Genomic DNA, 20,921 nt, shown 5'->3' on the forward strand with positions numbered 1-20,921 from the left:
GAACCTTTTTTGCTTTTTGGTTAAGCATGCCATGAGAGTTCTTGTGCGTTTTTGTCATATGCCCACAATTATGTAATTACATATATCTGCAGAAGCAGAATGAAGTGACCACGAGCAGCAATCACAACATACTTTTTGCTTTTCTGAGGCACTGGATAGCATTGCCAAAAGACAATGGCAAAGCCAGTATGTCCCAAAGGCGAGAATTATTCATCTTACCATTCTTTGTTGCTCTTCCTAATGTTCTCTGTCGTATTGTATGAGGAATGTACTCTTTAGGGACATACTGGGTAAAGAAAGTAGCAGATTAAAGGTTAGGGAGATGCATTTAATTTCAATTAAAATTGGACTGAAGAGTGTACTACTAGGCTTTAACCATCACAGGCTTCTCGATGAAAAGAAAGGTGGAGAGCAGTAGGTGGACTGGGCTTACCACCCTGGTGCAGTTTTATGGTAAGTAGGTGGTTCCTACGAGTCTGAAAGTCCACCAGCTGCCACTAAGCTTATTTAATATTCAGTTTAGCTTTCGGAAAGTGAGTTATAGTAGGTCTCAGTTTGTAATATATATAGTTTAGAAAAGGTCAATGTTACTATCTAAGCATGTACTTAGTTGCTTGTCTTAATTGTCTAATCGTAGCAGATGCTTAAATCTCCTCCACTTGTTATTCTGTTAACTTTCCTACATAATTATATCGTTTGCTATTTAATATATTTCCCTATATCATGATCTGAAGTTGGCTTCCAACCCATGAAATATATTTATTTGCTTTTGAAACGTAGAACTGTATATTTTATTATTCTTTTTTTTAAATTGCTAAATGTATCGTTTGCAGCTCAAAATACAGTGAGTTATGGCTTGAAGAAACTACATACATCTCTTTTATAGCAAACACCATGTTAATATCTAAATATAGAACAGCAATTTATATGGAATACTTATTTACTCATAGTAGGTAGTGCCTGAGGCTAAATACATTTGTAGAACTCTTTCTTGTAATCTTGCATAAGATTAGAGTTATTTATTTGCTTGGCACTGTAATTAAGCTAATGGAAGTGTTTTATTACTTTTGCAGCCAAACCATTTACAAAGATGGTGAAGGAAATGCAACTTCATCGAGACGATTTTGAAATAATTAAAGTTATTGGGCGTGGTGCGTTTGGAGAGGTAAGATCCCAGCCATTTTGTAAACGGGCATTGTTCTTTGTTACAAAATATTTTCTAAACTGTGTCTGAAATGCCATCTTGTTTTGCTATTTTGACATTTTTTTAGAGGGGCATCCGTCCTCTAATTTTTTTAAATCATTCAAGAGGGGACATTGCCTGACTTTCAGGCAGAACATTTTTAAGCACTCGAGCCATGTGTCAGATCTGTTGCACAACTGCGAAAGACTCCATGTTACAGAAAGAAACTGCAGCCGTTCACTTCCATAGTGATGAAGATGCATTGTCACAAAATCATGTGTATCAAATGTGCATGTTCTATAATCTAATACGTCTCACATCAGTTTGTATATTGTCACCTTTACTGCATAGATGCTCTATTCTGTCATTCTGCATGTACCAAACCTCAAATCAAAACAAAGCTAATCCGAGCACCGAAGCACACAGGAGAGGTATCGTTGGAAAGGAGAATAATCTCCCCTTTTCAATGGTACCTTTCTCTAGTGGATCCCGGTTTGGGGATGGCCACAGGAGGGCAATCGCCAAGCAGGGATCCACTCCACTAGGCACTAGGGACACTTTATGTTAGAGGGGGAGCAGCCCCTCACAATGGGCTAATGCTTTCTCCCTCCCTCAGGCCTAAAAGTCTTTCTGCCACCCCGGGGGAAGATTAGAGGTTCTAACCACCAATCAGCCCCTAGGTGCACAAAACCCACTAGACACCAGGGATTGTTTTTTAATAGGGCCATAAATGGGTAGGGGAGGCCTACCCAGGCATCGGGCCTAGCCCACATCCTTTTTAAAATGCCCCAGCAGTCTTTCTGCCCCCCAGTTGGAGGCAGATTGGAGATGTCTTCCTCCAGTCTGACACTGGCGGGGGCAGAAAACCCACTAGACCACCAGGGACTATATTTTGAGGGAGGGAGCTACCCTCCGAGCCAAGTGTCTTTCTGCTCCTCTGGGGTCATATTGGAGGCTTGTTACCTTTAATCTGCCCTGTGTGTCTGTGTGTGTGTGTGAGGGAACAGTAGGCCCACTAGATACCAGGGCTGATTATTTGTGGAGAAATGGGTGGCCTGTCTGCCTAGACATTGGAGCTAATCCCACCCCTCAAATGTCCCACAACAGCCTCCTCCCCACCAGCCCCCGCTCCCTCCCCTTTCCAGGGGGGCAAATAAGAGGTCTGTAACACCAGTCTGCATTTGTTTTATTTTAGACCAGCATTCTCTCAATACCTTACTCTGAAAGAAGAAATTCAAAATGCTCACACTTGGCCAGGTTTTGTGTGCCCTTGACCCTGGAGAATAGATGGTGGCATTCGACCTGCAGGATCCCTATTTCCATGTACCCATTCTGCAGGCCCCTCAGCTTTTTCGAAAGGTTCATAGTGAAACAGGACCATTTTCACTTCTCTAATGCCTTTTATATACTACAGAATTCATGAAAGTGATGGGAATGGTGGCAGTGCACTTTCTGAGGTCAAGGATGCAAGTTTAGCCCTACCTCGACAACATTGTCCTTGCCCATGGTGTGCTGTGGAGGATCGATGTGCGCCTGAACCTCTCTGGATACAAGCTCTTTCAGCCTGCAGGTCTCCGGGGGCACCGGGTCAAAGTCTCCCCTTCCACGTCAACAGCGGGGGCAACAGCGGGAAGAACAGTGCCGCCCAGGTGAAGATGCCCCCTCCGACGCAGTCTACACCCGCACCCTCTCCTGCGGCAGTCCTGCAAGTGCCCTCCTGTCGACCTGTCCGCTTCAGCTGGGGGAGCAGTTGCATACAGTGCAGGGCGGGTATATCTGACACCAGAGTGAGTGCATCAAATGCCTCTAGGGCCTATGGGGTAGGTTCCTGGCAATTATGTAGGGCATGGCAAGTTGAACGCAAGTGGTGTGAGCAGGTTCTCTTTAGCCTCGCCAGTAGGATCACTCAGACAGGCTCCAGATATTACCCGGTCTCAGTCTTCTGCTGGCCAAAGTGGAGGATAAATAAGCTCCTATGCCAAGGATGGCAGAGAACTTTGTCCAGCTGCAAGCAGCTGTAATGTTGAGGCCCTTGTAGGGAGTTTGCTCCAGGTTTAGAGAAGCATTGTCTCTAGATTTACACCATCCAGTGCTTGGAGAACCAACGGGGGTTTCAGGTGCCTCGCCCATAGCCATTTTGATGTTGCTGCAGGCTATCCACAGAGGGTTTTGGATGCCCTCCTTACACTCAGCTGGGTGTCACCACTGGTGCTCAATGCTTGCTGGCAGGCGCTGCCGGTCCTGATGGAGCACAGTCAGTCAGGGAGAGAGTGGCTGCCTTGGTGGTTGAGGCTAGCTTGGCTGCCATATTACACCGGCTGGAGTTTTCAATCCCCTGGGAGGTGCGTTACAATGTTTTCCTCCCGGGGTCCCAACTCACAGGGTACACCGCTGGGAGCGGTAATCGAGCAGCATGGTCCGTATCACCATCAGCAGCTCTCCTGGCCAGAGTTGTCTGGTTCCCTGCCTCTGCCAGGCACACTCCTCTCCTCCGCACACCATGTGGCTCCAGGAATGCCAGACCAGGTTAGGTAATCACCTGAGCTCCTCCCCACGCCGGCCAGAGTCTAGTCCGTGTACTTCACCTCCTACAGTGGGTCACGGCGGGCCGCCACTCAACACAGCACGTGGCTTGTTTTTTGGCCTCATGTCAGCCGTAGCCATTTTAGGTATTTGGGGATGGCCGACAGCGGTCTCTCTGCATTCCCACTGTTCCAGTAGCATGTTGTGCAGGGCAGTGTCAGATCGCTGATTTCTTTTTGATTTCAGGCTGGATTTTACAGGGTTTTGTAAGCTGGCTGGCCTGAACCTTAAGGAGTTATGTCCTTTCGGACATGTATCCAGGCTACGGCCCCTCAACTGACACATATTTTTAAAATTAAATATCACGTATTTGTGTCATTAGTGTTCTCATGCCAACACTGGTGTAAGAAAATGGAATATTAATTGAGAGGGTGAATAGCCACCTCAAGGAATAGTCACAATCCTTGTCAGGGTGAACCCTTAAAGTCATTAAATTAACCTGAACTCTCCCCTTGGTAGTTGTCACAGAGCAGACAGGCTTAACGTTGGGTAATGTGTAAAGTACTTATGCAGTACTAGACCTGTAATAAAGTGGAAATGCAAAACAATAAAAATTTCAAATTTAGAAAATAGAACAGAATTTGTTAAACAAAATGATGACACAAATCCAATATGAGGAACTGGAAATGTGGATTTTGAAAAATGTAATAGGAATACTGCCAAGAAGCACAATATCCCAATGATAGTCTGTGGCTCTAGTTGACCAGAACCTATGCGCAATTTGATGCGGTTTGCTATGAGGCATATGTCGAATACACCAGTCATATTCATCCTGGTCAAAGATTTTACCTTAGTCCCAATCTGCCAGAGTAGCACAGTACTAAAGCACCCCTGAACATCAGAGGAGGCTTTCAAAGACTCAAGCAGGGTGTCAGGCAGAGGCCAAACATCAGGGTCGAGTCCAGGTCCAGTTACTGTGGGTCATCTGGGTAGTTGTAGGAAAAGACCTCTTGTTGCTTGTTGTTTCCCTGTAGCTTTAACAGGAGGTCAGCCTTATGATCCTTAGAGTCCATTCACTTCTTTGTCCTGGGTACACAAGAGAGCAGGTCCAAGGTTCCTTTCAGGTCACAGATAGCAGGTCCAGTCCTTTTCTGTTCTTACTCACATACAGACGTATTATACAATGGGTGCCTGAATGTGCCATATTTATGGCTGGCACAGGCTAGTGGGTGAAAATTACTCCTGGGCATGCCCTAATCAATGGGATAAAAATTCATGGGGCCAACCATGCCGACTTTGGGCATTTTCAAGATGACTAAAGTCTTTGGCCACACTAAAGGTGGACTGTTGAGGGCTTCTGGAGTGCTGTGGTAATCCTATTGTCCTCCCACATTTAACGCGAAAATAGTTTGTATCAGCCATAGTACCTCCAATAAACCCCATAGACCGATGTCTGGTAGGACAAAGAAGGCTTTTCCAGCAACTAGACAGTGGATACTGAAGAATTGTTTTGGCATCCGTGTTTCATTCATTTCAAGAGCTCCCTTAGTGTTATGTGGTAGACCCAGCCGATTGTCAAGCTGTATTGAACATCCAAGCAGGATTGGCCACTGTAATGTCAAACAGGATGCTCACAGCCTCAACCTGCAAATCCAAGGCAGTTTCAGAGGAGTCATCTCTGTCCATTCAACTCACCCTATGGTGGCCTTCTGAGGGCCACTTCTAACATTTTTCACAATTCAGATACTAATTACTGAGTAGCAGGAGTGGAACAGCAAATACAAATTTAGTCTCCAGGAACTTCAGGTAGGTAAAATGTAATCTTCTGTAAGTTAGTTTTCTTCAATATTTATTAAAAATATGTTACCATTTAATATTTTTTAACGATTAAAATGTTTTGTTTAGTTATTTTTCTAGCTCATCCCATTCCAGAGATACAGTATTAGGACTTTTAATCTATACTCTGGTTTTGCAGCATGAATCTTTTCTGAATTAACATGCTGTGCATTATTCCACCTTCTAGTAGTTGGGACAGGAATACTCAAAGTATTAGAAGTCCCTTTTCTTTTTCTTCCTTTAGTTTTTTTTTGATTTGCATCAACAATCGTCACCTTTTGGTGCCTGGATCCTACTCTTGTGATGTCATATGCCCTTCCCGGACCCTTCCTATTGGTCACCATCTTCTGCTTCTTTTTTCTGCCATTGGGACAGGAAGCATCACCAAAGGCTGTCTGGCCTGCGAATTAAAGAAGTTGAAAAAGTTGATTTTCGTAGAAAAAGAAGGAAGATAACTGCTGATAAAAAGTACCAGAGAAAGAACGTCGATCATGTACGACCCAATTGTGTGGACAATGACCGGACAAGGGGCTCCCTGTTTGGGTTGGTATGGAGGAAACGCTATTTTAATTTTGCCTGAAGTGTCATTGTAAGTTTGGCCAAAAGGGTAAGCATTAAGAGTGCAGCTTGTGTTTTCTGCTCAATCACAACACCGTCGACTGTGAGACTTGATGAACTTTAATCCTAAAACCTTAAGAGCGAGAGACAAAGAAAGGCAGGTGCACTACACCATGCAGAGGCAAAAGACCTCACTGTCTCTAAAAGACTTAAAACTATCCAGTTACTTAGAAGACAATTTCCTGGAGGGAGCTTTAGGAGAAGGATTGGACGTCAAGCCATCTGTCATCTACGTCAAAAAGGAACACCAAAAACAAAAGGTAACCTTGAATAAAACACAGTGGGGTAAGTCGAAAATACCTTACTCTAAAAGTCAAAAAGGGGCCTAAAAAAAATCATCGACAGAGAGCAAGACCAAATTAAAAGTGCCCCTCAGGTCCCACGCAAGGGATACTGCAGGTGGTTGAACCCCAGAGAAGATGTCGAAAGGCGCTCAGTCGAGGAGAAAACTTGCCCAACAAATGTGGAAATAGGCAAATGCTCCCCGGAATTCTAGCTCAAGGTAAAGAGGCATTCAAAGAACCCGCTCATTGGAGAGCTGTAACCTCCAGAACCAAAAAGAAGTATAGACACTCCTCAAAAGATCCTCTATACATTAAAGGAACAGTTCAATCTGATTCTGTTATTGGAGACACTGTAAGAAAAAAGGCCAATATTCCAACAACTTCTGATCCCCTTCCAGATAAGGAAAGGAAGAAAATGGATTTGGTGGGGAAACAATTCATTCGAGAGAAGGGCATCATATCAATGGAGGATTGCAAACTCCAGTGCGTTATTAAATTGGTACACCTATCAGCAGTGGGACGAAATGGCAGAGCTCATGAGACCTCTACCAGAGCAATACAGAAAAAGAGCTGAGGCACTGGCTGAAGAAGGTAAGAACATTGCTAATGCTTGTCTCAAATCAGCTCTGGATGCAGTAGACACAGCTAGCCGTCAGATGATGACAGGAACAACTTTGCGACGACCTGCTTGGCTAAGGGCGTCTGGATTTAAACTTAAAAGTACAGGCAAAAATCATCAATGCCCCATTTGATGTTGAGCATCTTTTTGGAACTGCTGTAAGCAGCATCTTACAGCAAATAAAGAAATACAAAGAGACCGCAAAGTCCATGGCTGCTTTACAATTTTGAGGGAACCTAAGAAGAGGTACAACCCCTTTCAGAAAACCAATGGACAAAATTAGCTTTTCTAGTACATCCTCGCATCAGGGATTTCAAGGGACAAGCCAGTCACAGACAACACCTTAAACTTGTCAATATCATTCACAAGGGCAATAGTCCTTTCGGGGACGTGCATTGGGAAGAGCACAGCCTCAAAGAGGAGGAACAACTTTCTCCAGTAAGTCACTACCAGACAACGAAATCTCCCACATTCAACACCTGTGGGAGGAAGAATAAAAAACTTACTTCAGGAGTGGAGGTATGTAACTTCAAGCAATTGGATCATAAACATAAGAATATATGTATGTTGTATAGCACTAATAAAAACATCCACCAGCAACAAAAAAGTTCCCCTCAAAAGAAGAGACATCACGACTAATCAAGGAAGTAGACAAGTTGCTGGAGAAAAAAAGCAATAGAAATAGTGCCCAAAAAAGAAATAGATCAGGGGAACTACTCAACATATTTCCTAATACTAAAGCCAGATGGATCATTGTGCCCCGTTCTAGATTTAAGGTTCATAAACAAGTTTATAAAGTCACAAAAATTCAACATGACCACTCAGCAGGAAGTCATCCCACAGATACAAAAAGGAGAGCATATGGAAACTATAGACCTCAAAGATGCTTACCTGCACACCCCTATGAAACACAAACAAGCATTTGCAATGCAGTCGGTCTCACATTTGTGAAGTTAGAGCTCTTGGCGTTGTCTTTTTTGTATGCAGTGGAGTGATGATATTTGAATAGCGCTATTGCCGTTTGTATGACCTTGCGGCACTGGAAAATCATAAAATGGGAGAGTGGGAGGGGAGATGAGTAATATGCTGGCTGAAAAAAAAATCCATGAAAAAGCAAACACTCATCGAGAATGCTAGATTAACTAAAGCATGTGAAATGTAAGCATGAACAACACGGTTACATTAGTGTCGTTGTGTCGAGATGGGGCCACTCACCTGAAAAGCAGGATGTCTGCAGGGGTGATGGTATGCCCCCGATCTCCTGGAACACCTCTCTGCACTTCCTGGTGGACACAGAAACCCCGGCAGGTGTCCCAAAAGGAAAGGGGGAGTGAAAGAGAAAGAGACAAAACACTGCCAAGTCTTGCTGGTCCAGCCAGGCACCCTGTATCTTCGGAGGGCAGGTCGTTGTTGACAGAGTGATAGTAGAGTTAGTGCACTCAACTTCCTTGAAACTGAATCTCTCTTTCAGATATGGACACGGGAGCGGTAGAAGAACACCGGGATGCTCCAGCACTTTTCTTTGATAAAAATAACTGTTGGCCCAATTACTAATACTGCATTACCAAAAACCCAAACTGAGTACCATAGCAATAGGTACTGCAACACTAGGGCTGGTTTCACTGTTGCACACTACAATTAGAACTGTGGTTGCAATTATATGCCCAAGAAAGACAAACCAGGGCATTCATTATATCACATATAACTTTCCTGTATGCATGGGGTTAAACTAAAAGGAACAAAAACAATCCAAGAAATACAAATATCCACTCTGGGTTCAAACAGTTAGGATGGCAGAGTTTGGGGGGGGGGGGGTGTGTGGGGGTGTGTGTGTGTGTGTAAAACCCTTCAAAAAGCAAATTCTTCAAACCTGAAACACAGGCATGAATGACACAATTTAAATCCAAGAGTTATGCTATTATAGAAAGAAAAGTCAAGTAAATGCTCTTTTAAAATTGCACTGTCGCTTTTTTAAGTACTTGAGCTCAAGCAGATATCCTGAAGCACATTTAGGCAAGTAACTACCAAAATAATATAGAATGTTCAGAAATGCATTTATCTCTTCAAGATAAGCACTCTGCCAAAATAGGAGGTCTGAAATACACCAGCTGTTCTAGGAAGGCGCGGCGCTCAAAGAACAAACTCTCTGGAGAATACTAGTCACTTAGCTGCAGTGTTTTCCGGTGTGCTGGAGAAATGCCTGGTGTCAGCTGGTACAGGAACGAAGAAAAGAAGTGCCTCAAAAGTCCTGAATATGAGGATGACAGCAGGGGCTGGACTGCCAAGTCAGATGCTGAGATCAGGAAGCAAAACAAAGCCAAGCAGGAAGGCATGCTTCACTCTGCTATTTATGGCCAATCAGGAAAGCAGTTGAGATGAGTCACCACACCCAATTAGAAGCACATGTCTACACCTGCTCACATTAGCAAACAAGCATTGGTAAAACCAATTGTGTAACACAGCACATTATGTTTTCTTAGAAACATGAAGGTTTAACCAAGAACAGAGATATGATTTAACCCTAATCCCTGGGGATGCTGACAGATAACGCAGGAGGTACCTCGGGGATTCCTAACAGTTAGCTGAGAGCAGGACTGTTCTGCAAAGCAGGCAACGATAACATGTCTCTTCTCCGAAGGGTCACATTGTCCTAGCATCATGACAAGAAACGTGTTTGTCATATTTTAGAAATGTTTTAATTAAAAAGATTGGTAAATATCATTCTTTATCTTAATTTTTGGAGAGCTTGTCACTTGGGAGAGTGAGGTAGTCTTAACTTTTTTGTGCTTTACTGGGAGCTCAAAAGGAACACTATGAACATTCCCGTCTTGACGTGCACCCCAACTTTATCATCTGATAACATGTTCTCCCTCACAAGTTATTTTTTCTTTTTCCCTCCTGCAGCCTTTAACCACTCGGGTCCCTTCTTTCAGCCCCCCCCAAAAATCTCGCATATAAGCACTGCATACAATTTACAGGCCGACCAGTGCCAGAACAAACTGTCATAAATTCACCAACTCAAAGCATCAATACAGTAAGACTTGCCTACCGTCTCATGACGGAGGATCTTCCCAAAAACGATTTGATGTCTCTCCTTTGCTTTCTACTTGAAAGTACTTAACCATTTGACGGTAGCGAGAGCTAATCATAAAGCTCTCTCATATTGAATGATAAACAGTGGGAAGTAGTGAAAAGGGCAGGATCTCTGTACAGCCCTATAAAGCCTGCAATTGGTTCAAAGGGAAAGGTATGGACTTGGAGAAGACTGCCCCCTTTCTCAGTAAGAGGACTGCCCCTGCCGGACCGGAAGTGACCACTAAGTCGTTGCCACACAAGGGAACCGTTCCAGGCTGTGTGTGCTGCTGGTCGCACAGAAGGGGCACTCTGATAGACTGACATCAGGGAAGTCCAACATCTGCAGCAGGTTTTGGTGCAGGGAGTTCAGTCTATTAAATCTCCCCGTATCTTGATTCCCTATATACTCATGTGTGCGACGGTGTGCATGCACACTAAAAATGTTTTCTTAAAAATCTTTTTTGCACGATTCCCTGTTCGTAGGGCCAGAGGCGTGTGAATAACTCCAGCATTGAGGGTGGAATTAGTCTGCGACATTCACACTGTCTGAAAACAAGCACCACTACCCTTCAAAACATGCCTGAAACAAGACCAGCCCATGTAATGTTTTAGATGCGTTATTGAAAGTGTTAATAGCACATTTGCCACGAAACACCAAGAATATATCGTAGTTGCTACAACCCTGGATTTAGGTGAAAAGTTACATTTTTTTCAGCAAAAGAGATTCCCGACACCAAACAGCCGGAAACAATCAACTCCAATACCTCCAATTGAGTTTGTGCTGCATGAAACTTCAAAGCGCGTTGGCCACCATGGAGTGTGAAGCGAAGGGGAGAGACACAAGAAAAAAGTAGTGCACCCACACTAAAGAATATGGCCAATGTTGCAATAATCCATGTAACAGGGTCAATCTGCAAGGCAGTAACAAACAAGTCTCAAAGCGGGACAAACCTAAAGCATTTAAAAACAAAATCAAGGGTTTTTTGAAAGGCAGGTGCAGGAACGAATGAAGGTGATAGGCGTAGTAAAAGCCCACAGATTAGATCACAACATCTTGAACAAAAGCTGTGTTTCGTGCTGCTATGCTTGACCTAAACATATTTGCAATTTGTGGTCAACAAAAAACATTACCAATTCCAAGTGCTAGTTTTTGGAATAAAGTGAGCTCCTAGGGTATTTACAAAATGCTTAGCTGGAGCTGCTCATTTAAGATAAAAGAGATTCATGTATACTCTTACTTAGACGATTAGCTAATAAGAGAAAGTTCTTTAAGCAAATGCAAAAACGATATTCAAATAGTTATGTCAACACTATTCAATCTAGGATTTGGAATAAATACAGAAAAATCTTGAACAAAGCCAGAGCAGCAAAAAAACTTTCTAGGAGCAAGATTGAACACTATAGAGCAGAAAGTTTACCCCTGTGAAAAAAAGATAAACTCAATGCTTCAATAAACTGTCCTTTACCAGAAGGGTCAGTTTCTGACGGTGAGGGCTGTGGGGAAAATCTTGGGGAAGATGGCCTCCTGCATACCGCTCATCCCATATGCAAGGCTTCATTTGAGACCGATTCAAGAATGGCTACAAAACCAAGGGTCACAAGTGACAGAGAGTTGAAAGATCTAGTGGTTGTGAGGCAAAAAAATGCAGGAAGAGATGGTGTGGTGGAACACAACACAACTGTCAGTGGGAAGACCTTTTAAACATCTAACTCCTACAGTGACCAGTACAATAGATGCCTTACATATAGGTTTGGAGCTCATACGGGATCACTCAATGTAAGGAGTGTGTGGACGGAACAGGAAGCAGTTCAACACATCAATGTATTGGAATTAAAAACAGTGTTCCTAGCCTTAAAGGCCTTTCAGGAAGAGCTTTGGAGAAAATCTTATTAATACAGACAATACCACAATGTTTAATATCAACAAACTGGGAGGGGCACTGTCTTTTGTTTTACAAAAACTTGCCCAACAAATTTGGAAATGGCCAATTCAGAGACAAATTTACCTCTCAGCAATCCATCTTCTTGGGAAGAACAATGTCCATGTAGACAAACTAAGCACATTCTCATCAACTACACACGAGTGGGAACTCAATCACTATTTATACAGATATTCAAATGTTGGGGCACTGCAAAAATAGATCAGCTCGTAACAATTGAAAACGCCAAATGCCAAAACTTTGTATCCAGACATCCACATCACCAATCATTAGGGAATGCGTTGTTGATAAGCTGGTCAGGGATATTTGCTTACAGCTTTCCCACGATACCTCTGATACACAGGGTAATCAACAAATGCAAGCAGGATAAAATGACTCTAATTCGTATCGCGCCACAGAGGGCAAGACAGACTTGGTACTCAGAACTAATAGAAATAGCCAAAGGAAACATTCAGGAATTAACAAAAAAAAAAATTTTTACTGCCCATAAACAAGGGCCAAGTTCTTACTCCAGAAGCAGAGACATTAAGTTTAGCAGCATGGCTCCTGACGACTTAGAGAATTTGCCCACCTGCATGTGCCAGAAAAAAACAATGGCGGTGCTCAGAGAAGCCAGCAGGCCAACAACAAGGAAATGTTTTATGGCAAAATGGGAAAGATACACTCATTGATGTAAAAAATTGCATTTTCTTAACCAGAACACAAAAGAGACTGCAATACTAAAGTATCTCACTCATCTTCTGGACTGCAAGCTATCATATGCTTCATTAAAGGTACATCTAGCAGTCATCGTGACCTATACAAGGGGACACTTAGGGAAAAGTCTCTTTACCTCTCCTGTAATTAAATGATTCTTAGAAGGGGCAAAAAGAATAGCACCACCCAGAAGGGTGCCTGCACCAGCATTGAACTTAAATATGGTTTTAACTCAACTGATGGTGAGAGCCTTTGAACATCTTCACAAAGCATCTCTAAAATTACTAACACTACAAACAGCTTTTTGGTAGCAGTGACATCCTTGCTAAGAGTGAGTTACAAGCTCTCACAATTCAATCAATAAAGGATTAATAAAGTGTGGCAATTCACCCGTGAGGGACTCAGGTCGCTGGCACATAAAAAACGAGGGAAAAATAAATGCAAAAGCAGTGAAATGAGGAAAAAGCAAGGAGAAGGCACACAAAAATCATGAAAAAACGAGGAGAAAGCAGTGACAATGCGGGAAAAGCAAGACAAAGGCACTCACAAAAACAGGGGAAAATGCAGGGGGAAGACAGGAGCAAGAGTGATGTAGCAGCATGAGGGAGAGCTGGACCTGCTCGATGGGGTTGCTTCTGCGGCTGCCATTAATTAAGTCCAGGGAGGAGGAAGGTGATGGGCGGGGCTAGGCGGAAGCCGGGAAATGACGGGCGGCATGCGGCAGTGAGGGGGGGGAAGCAAGGAGAGAGAAGTGAAATCAAGGAAAAGACAGGAGAAGGCTCACAAAACAGGGCACAAAGCAAGGAGAAAGCAGTGAAAAGCAAGGATGAGACATACAAAGCGGGGGGAAGCAAGGAGAAAGCAGTGAAATTGAGGGGCAAAAAGCAAGGAGAAGGTGAAAATGAGGGAAAAGCAAGCAGAAGGAACACAAAAAATGGGGTAAAAACAAAGAGCACAGTGAAAACTAGGGAGATGCAAGGAGAGGGCACACAGAAAATAGAGGAAAAAGCAAGGCGAAAGCAGTGGCAATGAGGGAAAAGCAAGGAGAAGACTAGAGCTAGAGCAAGAGCAATATAGCAGCACTTGAAGAGCTGGGCCTGGAACAATTCAAGAACCTTATTTGCAAATTCACAAGGACAGAGTGGTCATGAGAACAGACCCACAATTTCTGCTTAAAATAATATCAAATTTTTACATTAATCAGTCAATTCAAATTGCAAAGTTTTTTCCAAGAACCAAAAAACAACGATGAGAGAGGGTTACACGTTAGATACTAGAAGGACAATTATGTATTCTATAGAAAGAGCAATCAGTAAAACAAAACAATTGTATGATTTTCAAAAAAATGTAAAGGAAATCTGGTCACCAAAGGAACTACTCCAAAATGGATTTCTCACACTATAAAACTGTGTCATGTAAGTGTAGAAGGACCATTAAGCTATTGCCCGAGAGTGCACACAATATGCAAGAAAGGAGCAGCAATAGCTTTTCTAGCAAACATTCCATTACTGGATATTTGTATGGCCACTACATGGTCATCCGTTCATACTTTCACCAAACATTATTACATAGACATTCAAATGAATAAAGAAGCTGAAGTTGAATAAAAAGTACTGAAACATGTATTTACCTTTTGAAGCTCACCTTCATCCCAACCTCGTCAACAGTAAAATACCTTGACAAAATCAATGCCCAGCATGTGAATCGAGAAAAGAGTAACCCTGCAAAACAAAATTGTTTTTTCTGGACTCGCATGTGACCCACCGCCTCCCAAGAAGATGTGCCCAAAAGGAAAAGAAAAAAAAAAGAATCTAAAGATGGCAATCAACTGGAATGCTCAGGAGGAGGATCCAGGCACCAAATGGTGGAGGTTGTTGACACACAAAAAAGGTAGAAAAGAAAAAGGACTATTACTACTTTGGAGAATTCTGGTCTCAATCACTAGATGGCAGAGTAACGCATAGCATGTGAATCCAGAAAATTCTTCAAGCTGAAAACTACATCTGTAGGTAAGAAAATATTTGCTTTTGTGCTTGGGACAGTTGGGCCTACCACAGAGAAAAATAGCTTTTTGGTGCTAGTCAATCTAAAAACATGGTAACTTTCTACACATTCAACTTTTAAATACTATGTACCATGCCTTGTTGTTCTGCTTCACTGCAGACTGGGAGGAGACAAAATAAAAGGAATGCCAAGAATGCAGCACTCTTAGTCTGAGTAATGAATTTATTAAGACGCTTTTCAAGTCTCATACTCAGACCAAGATAATGTGAGCTTTTATTTCAGATGCAGAAACATGTGCAACTCTCAGAAAATTATCACAGCAGTGAAATAATACTGGTCACAGAATTTAACAAGGATTATAATATACAAATATATATATTCAGATTACGTACTCACGCATGCACAACGCAAAGCTAAAAATAAGAATTAAAAATGCATCACCATGGGGCTTGACATCAGCATCATCCCTTTGTTTACCAGCATCAGGCCGTGGAACCCAGGCGACCGGAAATAGAGAACTAGCCGCAATGGGATTAGGTTCTGAGCAACGCGTCCCTCCTCAGATGAGCTCTGTCTCCCAGCCGTCAAGCTCCCAGTACCTTAAATACTTTAAACAAACTGGAGAGTTGTTCAAACACTGACCGTACCAGGTCAGTGTTGAAAAGAACACGCTAGAGACTGGACAAATCTCAGTGTTTTTCCAAGACCGAGCTTTTCCCTGCCTTACCATAAACATTCTCAGCCTGGCACATCTTATCATCCGTGCTCTTCGCTCCCTCATGTTATGTCCCCATCCTTCAGTGAGTAAGAGCAAAAACACATTACACAAGCAGTGCGCAGAAAAATACCTGTGCCACCAATGTGACGATGTGAGAAGCTAAGCTAACCACAAAATGGAGTCAGTGGTCAAGATGGAGCTGGCGGTTAAATAAAAATAGCATTGCACTTGTGGACTACAATGCCTACATAGAAGGCTACCTTATAATATTTATAAGGGAGATTTTGACATGTGAAAAGGTTTTTTGTGCCCCTTTTATTGCAGTTCTAAACTGATTCTGTCAGGCTTCGGGGGAAGGCTTGAAGCCAGGTTTGCACTGTCACTCTAGTGGATAGGACAAGAGGTGCTGCAGTCCACTAGTTACATTTACTTCCAGGCCCTGGGTGCCCTTTGAACTTTATCCTAGGTACATATAGGTAAGTTAAATATAAAACTTAGGAACATGGCAGTTCAATCATGTTTAAACAGGTATCACAGGCACTGCTACTGGTTAGCAGAGTAAAAAACACATAGTTCTAAAACTAGCAAACGTATATGGTCTAGCAACAGGCAAAAAATCAGGGGCGACCACTCAGAAAAAGCAGATCCGCTAAATCGGGTTATTGGCTTGGATGCAAAAGATAGGGAATGGTGGGGTGAGGGCGGTGGTAGAAAAGAGTGAACAATAATTTCACTCGAGCAGCTCTCAGCATTGACCCCTCAGCCCATAAATCTAACTTTGCAACATCTCGGTTCTGTCTGTAGGCTTTGACCCTCGTCCGCACTCTGGAGAGGGGCAGCCTTGAACAAAGTCTGGGGGCATATTAAGATCATCTGAAAAGATGGTAGGTGGTATGAAGTCTCTGCCACATAACTTTGTTCTCTAGCTGATGAAAGCTATTCCTGTGCGGACTCATGGTTTACTCAGAGTGAATTCCTTTTTACCTCACAAACCTTTAACTATGCCAGGTGACAAAGCAATCCCTCTAATTCCAATGAAAGTTACTTTTTTGATGTTCTGCAACTATTGCCAATGTCACAGGGTTGCTAGGGTTTGATAAAGACATATATGTATCCTGGAGATGTTCCTCCTACTTTTTCCTGTGGCTTGAGTGATCAGCTTCTTATATTTTATATCTGCCAGAACTATGCACCAAAGCATTCTTTTTTACAAAACCTTTTGTGGATAAACGGGAGTCTCGCAGAAACTGTGACAGAGTAGTTTTATCACTCTCTAGCACCTTGTTGAACAGAAAGTTCAAAACAACCTTTCATAAGCCTCTGCCATCATCTGCAGAAAACACTCCTAGAAAATTGATTCTTGCAGTCTTGATTCGATTCTCCATTTGTTTTTCTGCGTCTGTATTGCTCTTTCAACTGATGAAACCGGGCTTCAGCATCTTGATATCATCTGTTATCTCCTCTAGTTGGATGTTTTGTTCTCTATATGGTGTGTGACATCCTGTGGGTCCTTTAGAACTGACATTGTTAAGACTTTGATTTTGAGTTCAACCCCAGTGTCTTTGGGGAACCTAGGGTCACCCTCCTAGCTTTAAAGTCATTGTCTTCAGGTTGAAGAAACTATCCTCTTGTTGAACGCTGTCTGTTTTCTTTTGGTGACATGATGATATGGTGTTGGTACTGATGTTTGACCTGTGTGTTAGCAGACGTAGGACATCATCTTCAGCAGGAATGCTGGTTCTCAGTTGACCACTCGCTGCCAAATGCAACTCCCTGTTCCATCAGGAACATTCCCACTGCCCTTTGTGAGGCTGAACATGTCTGAAGGCTAGCAAGCTGCATGCATACTTATGCCACCTGTGTTCCCTGCCATTTTTGTGCCCCCAGGGACATGCCTACCGTGGCATACCTCTGGTTTCAATGGGCAGGACCTTCCAGTGACGTGTGAGATCTCTGCGGAGACTAAAGAAAAATACTGTTGAGCAAACAGGCAATCCCAGAATATATGTTTAAGATCTTAATGTTGAGTCTACATGCATGCCATGATGTACAGCGTAAGTTTTACTCAATCTGACAGGCGTCACTTAAGTTCCATATGTACCAAGGAATATATTTATTATTAAATTCTATCAGCGGCAAGCCTTACATAAATATAAAAAGTACTCCTCAAAAAGACTAAAAGTTCATAAGAGGTCCATCGTGATTTAAAACTTAGTAGCAGCAATCACTCTATTCATTTAAAAAAAAATCACAAGGAATATGTTAAACAGGATGTTGGGTTTGTGGGCGTCGATTTCTCAGTCAACCTTTTTACCACGTATTGCAGCTGAGCTGCCAGGCAATATAATTCCAAATGAATGCCACCCTCTTGGGTCAGAAAGTTAAACTTATTCAGTGCCATCCTATGGCTGCTATCATTCCAGATCAAACCTATAATGAAAGAATGCAGTTTCTTAAAGAAGGGAGGTGGGAGTACAATTAGGATGCTGGCGAAATAATGCAGAGGTTGTGGCACAAGCACCACATTCACTGAAGCTTTCCTGTACTCTCTTCCAAAAGGCCACAGAGTTACGAATTGATCTCCTGAGTTGCCTGTAGGTAAATAATCTATGTGTGTGATATACTGGGATACTTAGGTATTTAAAGGTGTTAGGTACCCCTTGTTAGTGACCTTACTACCCTTCTAAATTCCTCTCACCTACAGTCTACTAGGAAATTAACCTGCATAGTTCGCTCCAGCTGAACAACAGGCCTGAATAATTGCCAAAAGTGTCTACTTCTCTTTATCACTGTAGGAAAGTCTTTCTCTGGTTAACCAATCTTTAAAAGTACATTGTCTGCATACAGGGAGGTGTGAATGCATTTTATCCATGTGGCTGCATTAATCTGTTTTAACAAGCCAGCGGCTGTATGGCCAAGGCAAATAATGTTGGGGACAGAAGGCATCTCTGCCTTGTGCCTCATCATATTGTAAACTAAAGGTAAATAGGCTGTCCCATCCTAACTACCTAGCCAGTTTACTCACCCCATTGTCATTTGCAGGTGCCTCCTGTTAGGAGGGTAAATCTGCATTTCGCTGCTGCAATTATGACCTCAAATATGTTTCTGTGTGGGGTTTCCAATCCCTCTGACCAGTATCAAGAAATTCTATTTCATTTGTTGGGACAACTGTGAAAATCAGTGGGCAGTGTTGCAGGATAACTCGATGTATTTCTATTGCAACTTTCCCCTGTAGGGACTGCTCCTATTGGCAAGTTCCTGGCTACCATTTAAAAAGATAGTACCATAGCCTTTGACTGTTAAATGCTTTACCATTTCCACCTACCGGGTTCTCCTGGAACATTTCTGTGATTATTGCCAAATCTACATATCGGCGACTCCGCACCACTGCACAACAAGTCCTATCCATAAATGCCACTGTTCACCATCGTGTGCAGCAAGAGCTAAGCCAAATCCATGCCAGTAGAAGTTACTTGGGGCAAGAAAAGACCCTTTGTCCACAACCACAACTCAAGAAAAGCTTCACATCACACAAGACCTATAAAAGCAGCACTCACGTTGGATAAGCCCCTTTGCAGACTCCTTGGCTTTAGGGATCGTCATATAGCTTTGAGGGTATGTTAAACTAGTACGAGATATTCTGTTGTGTTCTCAACTGGGAGCTATTTGTCGACAATATGATACATCAGTTCAGTTAAACGCTCTCAAAAAGAAGTAAATGTGTCATTCCATATTGCTGTCACTGTTGAGTTTAAAGGTACTTTATTAGGCCGCAGGATTTGGTCCGCTTCGTGCTTGATTTTTTTATTTTATTCTTTTATTGCTTTTTTTAAATTGATTTATTTTACTTTTTTTTACCTTCATCGAATTTTAACAAGTTTCATATTGATGAACTGTAATTTTTAGATACATGCATCAAGTTTTGATTAATATAATTGTTTAGTTTTATAAGATTTGTTATGAATGTTATATTTTGTACCTTCTAACTTTTATGGTTCAGTGGAGCCGAAATAAAGGATATATGACATCGACCAAAGAGATGGGGGAGAAGGTGTAAAGGCAAATTCAGTTTTTCCAATAGGACCAACCCCCACCTCTAATTCTTCTGCTCCAAAGAGTCAACTGATCCAAAAAAGCTGCGAAGGCTACAAAATAGGTGCTACAGAAAGCCGAACAAATTCTCAGAAATTTGATGCCCCAATTAAGATTTCCCCTTCCTTGCACTTGTCACTTGCAGCACAAGTGAGAAGCACAGACCCCATAAAGGTGGAGCAATAACCAACACCACTACTTAGTCAGTGCCTGACTGCTTTATTGAAGGACGACCTGCTCCACTAGGAAAAGGTAGTCGTTTCCTAGCAGGCTCAATCTTTCAAGCTGGAGCAGTGAGGCTCAAGTGAAGAAGAGTGATTTACCATTAGAAATTATTTTTAGTTTAGTTGGCAACATGGATTTTAGCTGGACACAATGGAAACGCTCCTTATTTCCAGAAACTATTGCCTCTGTTGCAGCACAGTTAATGTGCCATCGTAGAATGTCAGTTATAAATGCAAAGTGGGAAATTTTGTTGCGCACGCTACCAAATTGTGTCTCAGACCCTGTAGTTGAGAAGTTGGGCTATTAACTGTTTATGAGGTCACCAAGATTGGTGGAGGAACTGGTCCATGGTGAGCCGTCCCTACAGAAAAGAACTAGAAATTTAGGACTACTGTATTCAGCAGTCATTGCTCCAAGTACAGTTAGGCACTGGGCCTATCAGCTTTCTCTGGTATTACCCCAATCCTGTTGTTATTTTTTTGTCCCTCTGCATCCTTATCAGAATATTCCACAAAGTAGGCCCTTTCCTGTAGGTCTACCACATGTTTACGACCTTCTCCAATTAACCTTCGCATAGTGTAAGAGAAAGCGAGCCCTCTCCTGTACGTTTACCACTTGTTTTTGAACATCTAAAATGTCAGAATCCATTGCGTTCAATATAGCTCCGACAGCAGCCACTCTTCACTAATTTGCACTAGTCCATTCTGAAGAGGCCAACATCCACTATGACAGAGTCTATCTTAGTATCTATTGTTTTTTGATCGAGATTTCTAACTACAGATTCCTCACCTTGTGAATTTCCCAAGGCGCCAGACTGGATCCATAGAATTTTTCCAACAGTTGCCTCATGCACCATTAGAGGTGGCATTTTGTGGCTCAGCATCTAGTTGGTCCCGCGCGGTTGTGACGTCAGGGCGATTATTTCTGTGCTGCTGATGCAAGCTCCTTTCTCTCAGCACCTTCCGATGCTGATCTGGAGCTGCTCCGAATCCTGTCATTCTGACAATTTCTTCCGGCAAAATCTATCTAGCTCGCAGGGGGCATTTCTCCTCCAAAAACCACAGGGTTTAAACCTTGCACGGACTGCAACTGTGAAATGTCTGTAATG

General features: G+C 42.6%; 1 protein-coding gene across 1 annotated transcript in view; it reads left to right on the forward strand.

The window, feature by feature from the left end:
- Positions 1-20,921, forward strand: part of CDC42BPB (CDC42 binding protein kinase beta) — a 903,752-nt gene that overhangs the window by 56,229 nt on the left and 826,602 nt on the right. The window contains exon 2 of the mRNA XM_069207298.1: positions 1,074-1,165. Within this exon, the coding sequence (XP_069063399.1) occupies positions 1,074-1,165 (92 nt within the window). The remainder of the gene's footprint in view (positions 1-1,073; positions 1,166-20,921) is intronic.

Source organism: Pleurodeles waltl, chromosome 9, assembly GCF_031143425.1.
Source record: "Pleurodeles waltl isolate 20211129_DDA chromosome 9, aPleWal1.hap1.20221129, whole genome shotgun sequence".
Classification (NCBI taxonomy): domain Eukaryota; kingdom Metazoa; phylum Chordata; class Amphibia; order Caudata; family Salamandridae; genus Pleurodeles; species Pleurodeles waltl.